The following is an 11,730-nucleotide window of genomic DNA, read 5'->3' as shown; positions in this document are numbered from 1 at the left end:
CAGCCTTCCCCCTCTCCGTAGCCTCCCAGCCCAAACCTTCCCCGGAGCTCCGCGCTGCAGAGGAGCCGTGAACTCCACCACCTGACCGCGGCATGCAGCGCTTCCACGGGTCATCAGGAGTGAGGAAACCGAAGTTGATGAGGGTTTACGGGATAGGGGGAGGGGAGAATGGACGGCAGCGTGGTGCATTGACGGAAAAGGATGAGGCTAGTTGATGAGAAAAGGAAGAGGAGGATTTCAAAGCGCTCATGTGTAGGAGGAACAGGCATGCCAAGCTTTCTAAAACGGAACCCACACAAAACACAAGCGCTCACATTAATGGATCCACTCGATCGCCTTCGACAGAAACGCGTAAATATGACCAGGAAAGATGAAGTAGCTGAGCCCAGGCTGACCCAGAGGAGAGGCTGGTCGTTTGTATGCAGCGTGCGTCTCAGATGTTATTGTCTCCGGCTGACTGGAGGCTCGGGCTGCCTCGGAAAATGCCTTAGTAAAATCAAAGTGGACGCGCTTGATTCGTGACTCCGCAGCTCCCTGCGGATGGATGCCCACTTCTCACATAAACGCATAAACATTTCATTTTTCCTCGCTGCACTCACCTTGGTCGGGTCGCCTCCTGTTATCCACTTGTTACAATGGAAATTTAACACCATGGATCTCGAGTTAAGTTTCCTGGCAGTCGGACAAAATCACAATAGCTCCCCCCGTAGAGAAGGGCCGAAACCCGGGAGCGCGGCGGTTCGGAACCTCCGGTGGCGGAGGAGGAAGAAAGCGTCTGCGGAGGGTTTTCTTCTCTCACGAAAGCATCAGTGAGAAACGGGAAAAGCTTGCGCCTTCAAACAGCTGTTTTTCCAAAATGGAGTTTAGTCTTGTGTGAGCCAATCAGAGCGAGGCTGTGGGGGCTCCCGCTCCTCCTGTGGGCTGGAGCCAAATCCACGCCACGCAACGATGAAACGCACTTCGTTTCTTCTGGTGGAGAGAAGAGGAGAGGAGAGGAGGGGAGAGGAGGGGGAGCCTTTGTTATATCTTTTATGTTCTACGGCTTTTTTCAGGCAGACATCAAAACAACATGAAGCGGTGACGTGAAACTCCGAGCAGGAAACCCCGTCAGGTTCCGCAGTCTGGAAAAGTGGGAATTAGAAATATCACGATTGGATATTTATTCAAAAACAAACTGTTACGACGGGCTATAAGGGAAATTATAGATAGAAAAAAAGGAGGATTTTTTTCCAAAACATAGACATTTTTAGATTAATCACGGAAATGTTCATGTTTCTTATGAAAATTTCTGATATTAATCTAAACATTTCTCAGAAATATTCTACAAAAAACAAGGGACATTTCTGAGAAAGAAAAATATTGAGATTAATTTCAGAAATTTTTTCTTTTTTCATAGAAAATGTCAGATTAATCTAAAAATTTCTCAGAAATATTTGACAAGGAAATTTCTTGGTTTCAGAAGTAGAATTTTTTTAAAGAAAAAAACTCAGAAATGTTGAGATTAATCTCAGAAATATTCTACAAAAAAACATTTCCGAGTTTCAAAATACAAATAAAAACTTTATTTTTAGAAATATTTTACAAAAAACAAGTCTGAGCTCTAAAAGTGAAAAATTCATTAAAAAAACTTCTGAAATTTTGAGATTAATTTGAAAAAAATTCTACAAACCACAAGGACATTTCTGATCTCCACAAGTAAAAAAAATTGCTAAAAGATAAATCTGAAACTTAAAGATAAATCTTAGAAAGATTTGAGACATAAACGTGGAAATTAGTGAACCATAGAACGTATTTCCTGTTCCATTATTGTATCCGTCCATCAATCTGTACAATCAAGCCATCAAGCTTTCTTTTTCCATCCATCCATCATGTGACATTATCAACACGTCATTTACTACCCATCCGTTTGTCATACAGTCGCCAAACAAGCAATAAACTTTACATTTTGTCGATTGCCATCATTAATCCACACCTTAATATGTTACCGAGTGTCCAACCTAAATCTCCCAGAAGTGTGAACAATTCTAGGCTTAACTGCACCTATTTGATTATATATTAATAGACAAAACATCTTGGTGAATAATGTTGGAGTCAGAGAGTGGGAAAATGCTGAGTCACTGCTTACGCTGCCTCTTTTCATCAGTCAAACTGAAATGCAAACAACAATCTCAGCCTTGAACAAACAGTCCCTGTGCAAATACTATTAAAAATTCTTGAACCGTGGCAGAACTTTCTGATGGGATCTCGTTTTTCTGTACCTTTTTGGCACATTGAACTGAAACGTTCAGGTTTGAAAGGAAAATTTACAACATAAATGCAACGAGAGTGAATAAAAGTTTGTGGGGTGATTTGAACAAAAAAACAGAAGTCATATGAGAAGAGACAAAAAAAATACTCATTTATGATGTCTAAACTGTACAAAGAGATGTTAGAGGGTTATAAAAGTCATTTATATTTTGTCAAAACCTGTGTGGAATATTCCATCAACAGAATAAAAGTCAAACTGTTACAGGAAACCATGCATGTGGTCAGAAAACCAATTCAGGGCAATAAAATCTAATTTGCTACAAGTTATTTAGATGTTTATTGGTATTTCACCAGTAAAGTAGAACAAAAATATGAGTCTACAAACCAAGCCTTCATTTAACAGTTCTTGCAAATTTTGATTACAATACTAATGCTAGCTATACTAATGCTAACTATACGCATTTATTAGATTAAAACTAAACCAAGATGAAGCACTGAAAAAACAAAGCACTTCATGAGTTGATCGTTTGTAGAAACTCTTTTTAGGAATAATCAACCTTGTGTACGCGCTGTTTAATGTGCCAATGGCAAAGAAACAAGGAAAACCGTTAATCTGCCATCCTAACTAGCCTGAGCATTCTTGACAGGCTCTGGGATCTGAAATAAGATATAAAAGTTATGTACTGCAGTTTTAAAAGCAAAAATAGATTTTTCTTAGCATGAACCCATACTGCTGTTCATAAATGTTCACTTCTGATACTCTCCGTTACTATTTCCCGCTGCAAATTGGAATTATGAAGATAATTTGGGGGAAAAAAACAAAAAAAAATTTTATTTAAAAAAATGTGCATGCTAGGATAAGGTGGTTTTTCGGCCGTATCAAAATTACTGTATTCTGCAAAACTTTAATGGAAACATTTGTCGCATCACACAAATCATGTGATCAACAACCGAATGTTACTACTGGGGGAAATGATGAAGAAGATGACAGGAAGTGACAGGAGGATGACGCGTGAATAGACTTATTCACGTGTGATTTGTTACTGCATTTCTTACTTAATGGAAACACCGCACAAGCAAAATTGTGTTTTTTGACATTAGACGAAGATTGACAAAGTTTTGTGCACATTTGTAACGGAAATGCGGCTAGCTTCATGTTATGACTCATTAGCTTTACCACTTTTGACACACGTTTATTAAAAATCGGCACCGAGCTTCACAGGTCCAGTTGCTGTAAAATTAGCCCAAATTATTAACTTTTCTAAACTGTAACTGACACTGATTGGAAGTGCTTGATTATTTTGCATCTAAATCTTATTAACCATGCCTGGTTGTTTGTCTCCATGTTTTTTCTGATACGGGTTGGCAACCTCTCCATGGTGAACCCTGCCTCTTGTCCTTTGACTGCTGGGATATTCTCCAGCTCACCCCTTGCAACAACAAACACGATCATGAGGCTGCAGAAACTAGAAACAGATGGATGGATGAATGAGCTCCACTTCATCTGTCCAAGTGATATCGTTCCAAGATTCTGTAACATGTTTAGGTGCAACTTTGCAAGTCTAAGCAATGCTGTCATGTCCTTTTTCGAGAGAAAAAGGCTTTCCACTGGCAGTTTTTCAGCACAGCCGTTTTTGCTAATTGTACTGTCATAAAACGTAACGTTTAACATTTGAAACCAGGCCTTTAGAGGCTGAGAGGGAGCTTTCGGGTGGTTTGTATTCTCTTTGAGCATCGTCTGTCCTTAGAGTAAACCTACTTGGACATCCAACTCCCAGAAGACGAGAAAACCTCTTCTGGCACTGACTTTGTGATTTCTTCAGAGACCCAAGGATGCAGTTTGGGAAACTCAGCTGAGGACACATGCAGCTATGTTGTGAAAATACCAACAGCTTCCCTTGGGGCTGCAGCATAGCCCATCATTTGCCAACAACAGCACAAACAAGACACGAATAGCACTTTCTGTATAATAGCTTTACTGTCTTAACCATTAACAATAAATACCCTGCAATACAATACAGCTCAGTCACAGACATGCTGGAAATATAAAAAAATAAGACTGAAGAGAAGCACTCAGCAGATGCAAGATGAACAATGCAATATTATTGCACTTTTATGTACAATTTGGCAAATCAGATCTCAATAGTCATGTGATTTAATGAATTAAGACTGCATAATAAGACAAATAAACCTACAATATGTATAAGGCAGATTGCCAAACTTAGAAAAATAATCAAGCCCAAAGACTAAACTCTAAACCTAAACATTCAACTGATCTAGCAGCCACTTACGTTTCATTTCAAACACTCTGGACGATAACACACACATATTGCTTTGGTGCACACAAGTGTAACATAAAAAAAAACTATTTAAGGCAATGTTTTCAATGGCTACACATAAAAAAATCTATTCAGCTTTGTGGTTATAAACTGAAACGTAACACTGACAGACAGGAGATAGAAAACAAAATTCATCGACCAGTTTTTGCTTGACTGACAAAAACGGAAAACACTTCCATTTGCAACAGAACTTTAAACTCCAACCATTTTTGGTTTATAAACACATCAATTAAGAKGACTTGTCAGATTCCTAAAAATAAGACTAATATTAGGCATTTTATGTATTACATTGCAAAAATACAAAATCTTACTAAGTATTTTTGTACAGTTTCTAGTGCAAATATCCTTTGCACACCTGAAATAAGACAAAACTAACTAAAAAGCAACTTTTCAGCAAGATATAGCATCTTATTTTAAGTCAATAAATCTTAATTATAAATGCAAAAAGTACTAGGTCCACTGGTAGATTTTTTAAAAACCTAAAAACAGAAAAAATGTTTTGTTACAGGTGGAAAAATCTGACAGTGAAACTAGTACTTTTTAAAAATCTATATATAATAAATATTGATTTAAAAATAATGTCATATACTTTGCTGAAAAGTTACTTTTAAGTAAGTTTTTTTTCTTACTTCAAATGTACTAAGATATTTGCACTAACTCAGACGTTGTGTTTTTGCAGTGGAGCAGTGATAATCATGCACCTTCTTTTTTTTTTTAAAGTGTTTATAGTTCTTACAGAAAACAAAAAAACGGACTCGGTCAAAATGAAAACGAAAATCTGAAGTCAGAATCGACCAGAAAAAACCTAAATGATGCTTTAGGAAGAAATTTCAATTAGTTGTAGAATTTCTAATCATCTGAATCTAATTAGATAAAAAATATGGAATTTAAGGAAACAAGCCTCCAAAAATGGCCATGAATCTGTTTTTAATTTCACTTATTATTTAGAGTCAGCTGCCAGTAAATATACTCCATCTAGACTCTAGATCAGTGGTTCTTAACCTTTTTTGAGGAACTGAACCCACCAGTTTCATCTGCCCATTCACTGAACCCTTCTGTAGTGATAAATAAAAGTATGATCCCCCCTTAATTTCTTGCATTGCAAAAACATTGTTCTCATTTCTAGTGCAAATATCTTAAGTTTTCATCAAGATATAGAAACTTGTTTTAAGTCACAAAATTCCTTAATATTGATGAAAATTTTATTGTTACGTTAGCAGATTATTTCACTCAAAATAAGGGAACAATGTTTTGTTATAAGTGAAGTAATCTGCCTGTGGAACTAGTACTTTTTAATCTATATTAAGGAATTATTGACTTAAAACAAGCTCCTACAGATAAGTTAGTTTACTAAGAGATTTGCACTAGAAACTAGAACAAAATTACTTGGTAGGATTTTGTGTTCYTGTAATATGTGAGATCATTAAATAAACAAGTACCATCCAAGCACACAACTATCAGCGAAGGTAATAAAATGAAGMGTGAACACACCGAATGAGCTGCCTTGGAGCAATGCCTGAATGCTGGACTTCTTCTAAAACTGAGCAAATTTTAAATAGTGTAGTGCTGTTTAGTTAGTAAAATAAATCATGTGGAATATTGGCAACTTGCCCTATAAAAGTTTCCGCTCATGTTTCAGATGAAACAGAAGAGGTCCTGTGGCTGTGTGAGCGTCAGTAGCAGTAGTAAAGTTGAGAGCGCAGCGCCCTGAAGCCGTCCTCCTCCCGCCCTCCTGCCTGCTCCCCTTCACACAGCATGGAGTCTGGGAGCACCACGCCCTCTAGTGGATCCGGCTGGCAGAACTCCACCACGAACTCCTCCTCGCAGTCCAGCAGCAGCCTCGACCAGGCGCTCATGTCCAGCCGGCCGGCGGTGCCGCCGTATTCCTCTGGCAGAACAGACGGCGGGATGTTCCGGTGCAGAGAGCGCAGGTCCGAGCCGTGCAGGACGTACTGTCCAGAGGGGCAGAGGAGACGATTACACCGACTCTAATCAATATTTCATCTCATAAAAGCAGCAGCTGTGGTTGTTTTCACACTAACATAGAGGGTTCTATCCAGTGACACCCTCTAAATCTATCAACATAGATACAGAGAACAGAGAAAACGCTCAGGATAATTCAAGGACAACAGTTACCCTCTCTGCCATCTTCTCCTTCAGGAAAGGCTTGATTATAGCAAAGATGCCTTTGAAAATCCGGGGCTCGTTAATTATGTTAACGGCCTTGATTCTGATAGGAAAGCCATCCTGTTAATGAAAGGCAGAGACCACAATCAGAACTCGTTCAAAACATCTTTTGTCAAAATTAAACACATTGTATTCTATGATGTCTCACCTGGAGGATGCTCACGATTTTTTTGGCAAGAAAAGGACCTGGATTGGAGGCTTGCGACATTCCCACCCCAGTGTAGTCGGCTAGGATGACCAACCCGTTCACCTGCGYTTCCTCCGGCTGGATCAGCTTCTCCAGAGTCAGATAAAGAGCGCGCACGTTGTCCACAAACGGATAGTCGTTTGGCTTCCATTTTCCTGGGAGAAAATCCACATTGACAAAATTTAATGACAAAGAGGTTGTGGATTGCAAAGATTATTAAGGGTGCATTCACACCAGCCCTGTTTATTCTGCTGTAATCCAACTCCAGTTTGTTTGTTTAGAAGGTCCAGTTCATTTAGGGAGGTGTAAATGCGAAATATAACTCTGATTTGGACCAACAAAAAACGAAAAGAAAACTCTGTCCGTCCGTCCGTTTTCTTCCGCTTATCCGGGGTCGGGTCGCGGGAATAGCAGCTTAAAGAAGGGAGGCCCAGACTTCCCTCTCCCCGCCTAAAAACCTCAATCTTGGTTTGGTTGAATTCTGGTGTGGTTGCAGTGTGAATGCAAGCAGACCGGAKACCGCTCCAAAAGCAGTAAGCTAACTATAGCACAGCTAACTATAGCGCAGAGTATTTTGGCCAATATATTACTCTCAGTTCTGTGGGTTAGCGGAGGTGTTGTGACCCAGAGAGGGAGGAAAAGCAGAATATAAGAGGTTTAAAGTTKCTTTACGCCTGTTTATCGGCGCCATTTTTCCTTTGCTGTGGCGCACTGCAGCCACTGTAATTTTTAAATCTTTAATAAATGACAAAAAAACTGGATTATTCATACAACAATCATCAAATAGGATGAAATATTTTATAAGACATAGGASCCCTGATTTGTTCAATTTTAAAAAACTAATTTTAACATCTGCAATTATGTACAATTACATTACTGACCAATCTGAAAGAGAAAATTGTTTAGCTCTCTCTTGCTTGTTGACAGAACTGACAGAAACCAAACTACTTATATATTCATATCCAGAGACAATACATTTCAAAACATTAGCAATTTTCTCAGCTTTAATTYAAGACATATTTTATAGAAATCTGGTAAGAAGTAAGGACGCTACGACCATTTTTATAACATATTTCTGCTCATCCCACATTGGAACAGTACGGTTTTGTGACTCACAGTAATGGCGGCTGCAGGAGCGMRTTGCTAGCGTTAGCGGCTAATAGGCGATGTCCAAACCAGTCATATATATCAMTGGAGAAATCCTACAACCGCTAAAATYTGACTCTACTGCATTGTTGTCTACATTTTGTGAAGAAGAAAGTTGCGCTGGTCTTCTTCAGAGGTTTTGTATCGATTCCGTCAGTAGTTCTTGGTGCAGYGCCCCTACAGGCGAAGAGGGGAACTGTTTTTTCAATTAGTTTGAATCGTTTGACACAATGCAGTGTGACTGGTTCCCAGTGGAGCCAAGTCTACTGAACTATCAGGGAGGACTAAGGCAGATCTGCTTAACAATCTATTATGGGRTTGCTTATTAGTTGCAGAACTGCTGATATCTTCATCGAGGCAAATAAAGAGACGGACCTGGCCGGAGGAAGAGGATGTATCTGCCGTTGGGATCKGGCCTCGGCAGGACCGTGAGAAAGCCCAGGTCCAGGACGTGTTTGACMGAGGATGGCTTCAGGTCCTGGAAGACCTCCGGCCAGGTTTTACGGCCCGCGTGGTAATTGAGCAGCAGCTGCAGAGCGCGGTCGTAGTCGAACTTCCTGGCCCGCAGGAAGCGCAGGAGGAAGGCGTCGTCCAGTCGGGTYCTGAGATTGGGATGTTCCTGTGAAGAAAAATACATAAATTCACTAAATAAAAAGCTTCTAGTTGACAGGCATCGCAAAATAATCCTGACTTTATTTGGACTCATTACAGCCACAGATTTTAATGAATTTCATAAGAATTTTTTATGAGAAACCAAGTAAAAGTAATACATTATTATATTTTCAAAATATCAACTGAGGCCTTGCACACACATAGCCAGGTCTTTGTAAAACAAATATCTCCATCAAATATTTTATAAAAATAACATTGTAAACAGTATTAGAACAATTTCATCCAAATGAACCCACAAAATTCAAGATTTGGCTGAATGATAAATTAATTGTCTCAGTAATCACTGCGATAAACGTTAATGATAATGAATTTGAGACCTTTTTCAAGTAATTAATAATTTAAGTTAGGACTCTCAAACACCAATAAACCTCAAATTAGTAAAGAACTCTCAACACTGAAACTGGAAATATTTTAAACTTAAAATAAAATAAACACAACAACCAAAATCAATAAATAAAAACTACTTGCAACTGAAACCATAAATAAAATTACGAATTACGATGTTGCTGTAAACAAAATTTCCCTTCAAAAGATGAACCATCAGAATGGAAATTATTGATCTCATTTTAAAATGCCATGCGATTAACTGCTTATGTTGTTTTAAACATGCCAAACAAAGCTAAAACCTGCTGAAACGACACTTTGTTTTTATAAATAATAATTTTTAGTGATGTTAAATTGAGTTTTCATGTGGATGAAGGGCCAAAACACCCAAAGCAGTTGCTTATTTTAGGTTGCTCTTCGTGGTAAACATGAAGATCTCATTTTAATTCTAGGTCTATAAATAGGAAGTAAAGGTAAAACACACATTTGTTAAATCAGCTTTAGCAGAAGTAACATGAAATAAATTGCCAGATGTGTTTATATTGGAGGAACGAGTTTGAACAAAGCTTTACTTTAAAAGAGATGGTCTCCCTTTAGATCAAAAGGGTATTGAAAACCTTCACCTACTTACAAGAAAAGGACAAAAATCTGATTATTAAATAGAATATTATGGTTCTGAACCATAATATGCAAAGCAAGCCCAAATAATCACACCTGAATAATAGGAAAAATGAGTCTGTGCTGATTCATTTTTGTAATACTTGACTTGTTTACAGTATTTATCATCATAAAAGCTTAAAAGTAAGAAAACCTTAAGAATCATGTCTCTCAGTGCTTGGACATCTCGTAGGCGCCACTCGGGCTTCTCCTGGAGCTCTTCCCGTGCTTTGGCCACCAGTTCAGGGGTCAAGGTGCAGGAATACATGGGTGGAGGTGGGCCAGGGAACCAGCTGTGTCCTGCAGCTGTTGCACGGTCCGCCTGGGGAGGACTGAGGCTGACGGACTCATGCTGATCGGCCATGGACTGACTGAGAGAATCTGAAAAGAAAAAAAATGAGACATAAAGGAAACACCTGCGAAATCACAACACAAGCAGTACTACTTCCAGCTAAGTAGCATACTTCCACTGGTTAAATAGTAAAGCAGATCTTTTTAAGTCAATCCAGCTAAATTCACTGGGAAAACAGGTAATTTCTCTCCATTATAACATTATAACAAACAGCACTTTGTGATTTATTTATCCTAAGACATTATGTTCGGCATAAAAATTTAAATATGGTGCGTTCAGGTGCATCGACGTTTGAATATAAACCACTTTATCTCTGTTAATTTATAAACTGAGGAGATCACAAACACTGTTTCAAGCCTATAACGCAACAATATGATCAAAATATTATTGTACTTGTTCTGGTAACCCAGAACCGACGGAACCTATGCGGCGGAACCTGGTTCAGGCAAAAAGAAATATGCATACTGACCCAAAATGAGCCAAATTATTACCTCCTGCAAGAGACAGTGGTCTACCTAACAAACTCCGCCGGGGAAAAATATAAACATGAACAGAAGGGAAGGTAAAGACTTTTAAAAAACCAGCAACTAAGTCAAAAATCACAACTGACCTGTCGGTACAAAATCCTTTTTTTCCGGGTTTTGTGAACGGGGTTCTCCCATTGGTCCGTTTGCACCACGTGACGCTGCGCAGCGTCTGTTGCTCTGATGTGTTCGTGGTCTGTCGGAAACAAACTCACATAGATATTTTTATGCTTTATGCTCATTTAAAAGCATATTTCATTACATTTAAAAGTTAACTAAACTAACTCAACATCCCATCGTCTTCTACCTGCAGATTATAGCAGATAAGGGTGGCTAAATATGTAAATAAAGAGCAATATGTGTGTATCCTTATGACTATCACTGCTCATTGTTATTTATTATTGTTGTATGTTGTAGTGCTATTAGCATGGGTTTTATTAGAGTTTGAGATTTTTTAAAAAATTTTATTTATTTATTTTTGGGGCGGGGGGTTGTTGGGCAGGTGTTTATACCGGAAAATGTCAAATATGGCAGCCAGATGGCGCCATTTAATGAGCGTGAGGCGCATGCGCCATGCTGGATAGAAATTTTGGCGCAGTTTCGACGAGAGCTTTTTTAAACCAAGACGCGGCTTGCACCAGGCCAACAACCAATACAAAAAACCTTCAAAAGTCAAATTAAAAGATAAAATAACACTTATTAATTTAATTTGTAATTATAGCATTAATTCAGGACAATGTTGTTGTCGAGGCATTTTACAAAGTCATTTCAATTCAGTTATAGATTCCAGTTGATCCTAGTTATCAACGTGTTAGGTTCAGTTTATTATTAAAGTAGTTTAAAATGTTTGAACTATGCAGATTGCATGGAGTCATTGACTTACAGCATTTACTCCTCCTGGACCAGCAGGGTGTAACAGCAAATCACTTGATGAGTTGTTGACTTCACAGCAATCCCTCACACAGACCATGCATGTATCAACAGTGGAGAGGAAGAACTCCCCTCTAACAGGTAGAAACATTCAGCAGAATCAGAACTGGGCTCAGTACCAGCAGCCATCTGCCACGACCGACTGGAGCTGAGAGAAAACCGGGC

General features: G+C 38.8%; 2 protein-coding genes across 3 annotated transcripts in view; both read right to left on the bottom strand.

Moving 5' to 3' along the window:
• pkig (protein kinase (cAMP-dependent, catalytic) inhibitor gamma) overlaps nucleotides 1-984 on the bottom strand; it is a 34,645-nt gene extending 33,661 nt beyond the window's left edge. Inside the window, exon 1 of the mRNA XM_008414598.2 lies at nucleotides 600-984. The gene's annotated coding sequence lies outside the window, so the exon portion shown is untranslated. The remainder of the gene's footprint in view (nucleotides 1-599) is intronic.
• Nucleotides 985-5,845: 4,861 nt separating this feature from the next.
• ttpal (tocopherol (alpha) transfer protein-like) lies at nucleotides 5,846-10,824 on the bottom strand. Of its 2 annotated transcripts, none has more exons than XM_017305672.1 (6): nucleotides 10,722-10,824; nucleotides 9,914-10,140; nucleotides 8,482-8,725; nucleotides 6,922-7,115; nucleotides 6,723-6,833; nucleotides 5,846-6,538 (listed from the first exon to the last, which is right to left on the bottom strand). In XM_017305672.1, the coding sequence occupies exons 1-6, from the start codon at nucleotides 10,771-10,773 to the stop codon at nucleotides 6,260-6,262; spliced, it is 1,107 nt and encodes a 368-aa protein (XP_017161161.1). In that variant the 5' UTR covers nucleotides 10,774-10,824; the 3' UTR covers nucleotides 5,846-6,259. The 2 variants fall into 2 exon arrangements, with proteins under 2 accessions (XP_017161161.1, XP_008412822.1); XM_008414600.2 differs by lacking the exon at nucleotides 10,722-10,824 and adding an exon at nucleotides 10,603-10,709.
• Between the last annotated feature and the right edge of the window lie 906 nt (nucleotides 10,825-11,730).

Source organism: Poecilia reticulata, linkage group LG7, assembly GCF_000633615.1.
Source record: "Poecilia reticulata strain Guanapo linkage group LG7, Guppy_female_1.0+MT, whole genome shotgun sequence".
Taxonomy (NCBI): Eukaryota; Metazoa; Chordata; class Actinopteri; order Cyprinodontiformes; family Poeciliidae; genus Poecilia; species Poecilia reticulata.
Note: the sequence above shows the minus strand (reverse complement) of the source record. Positions and strands in the feature narration are given on the sequence as shown.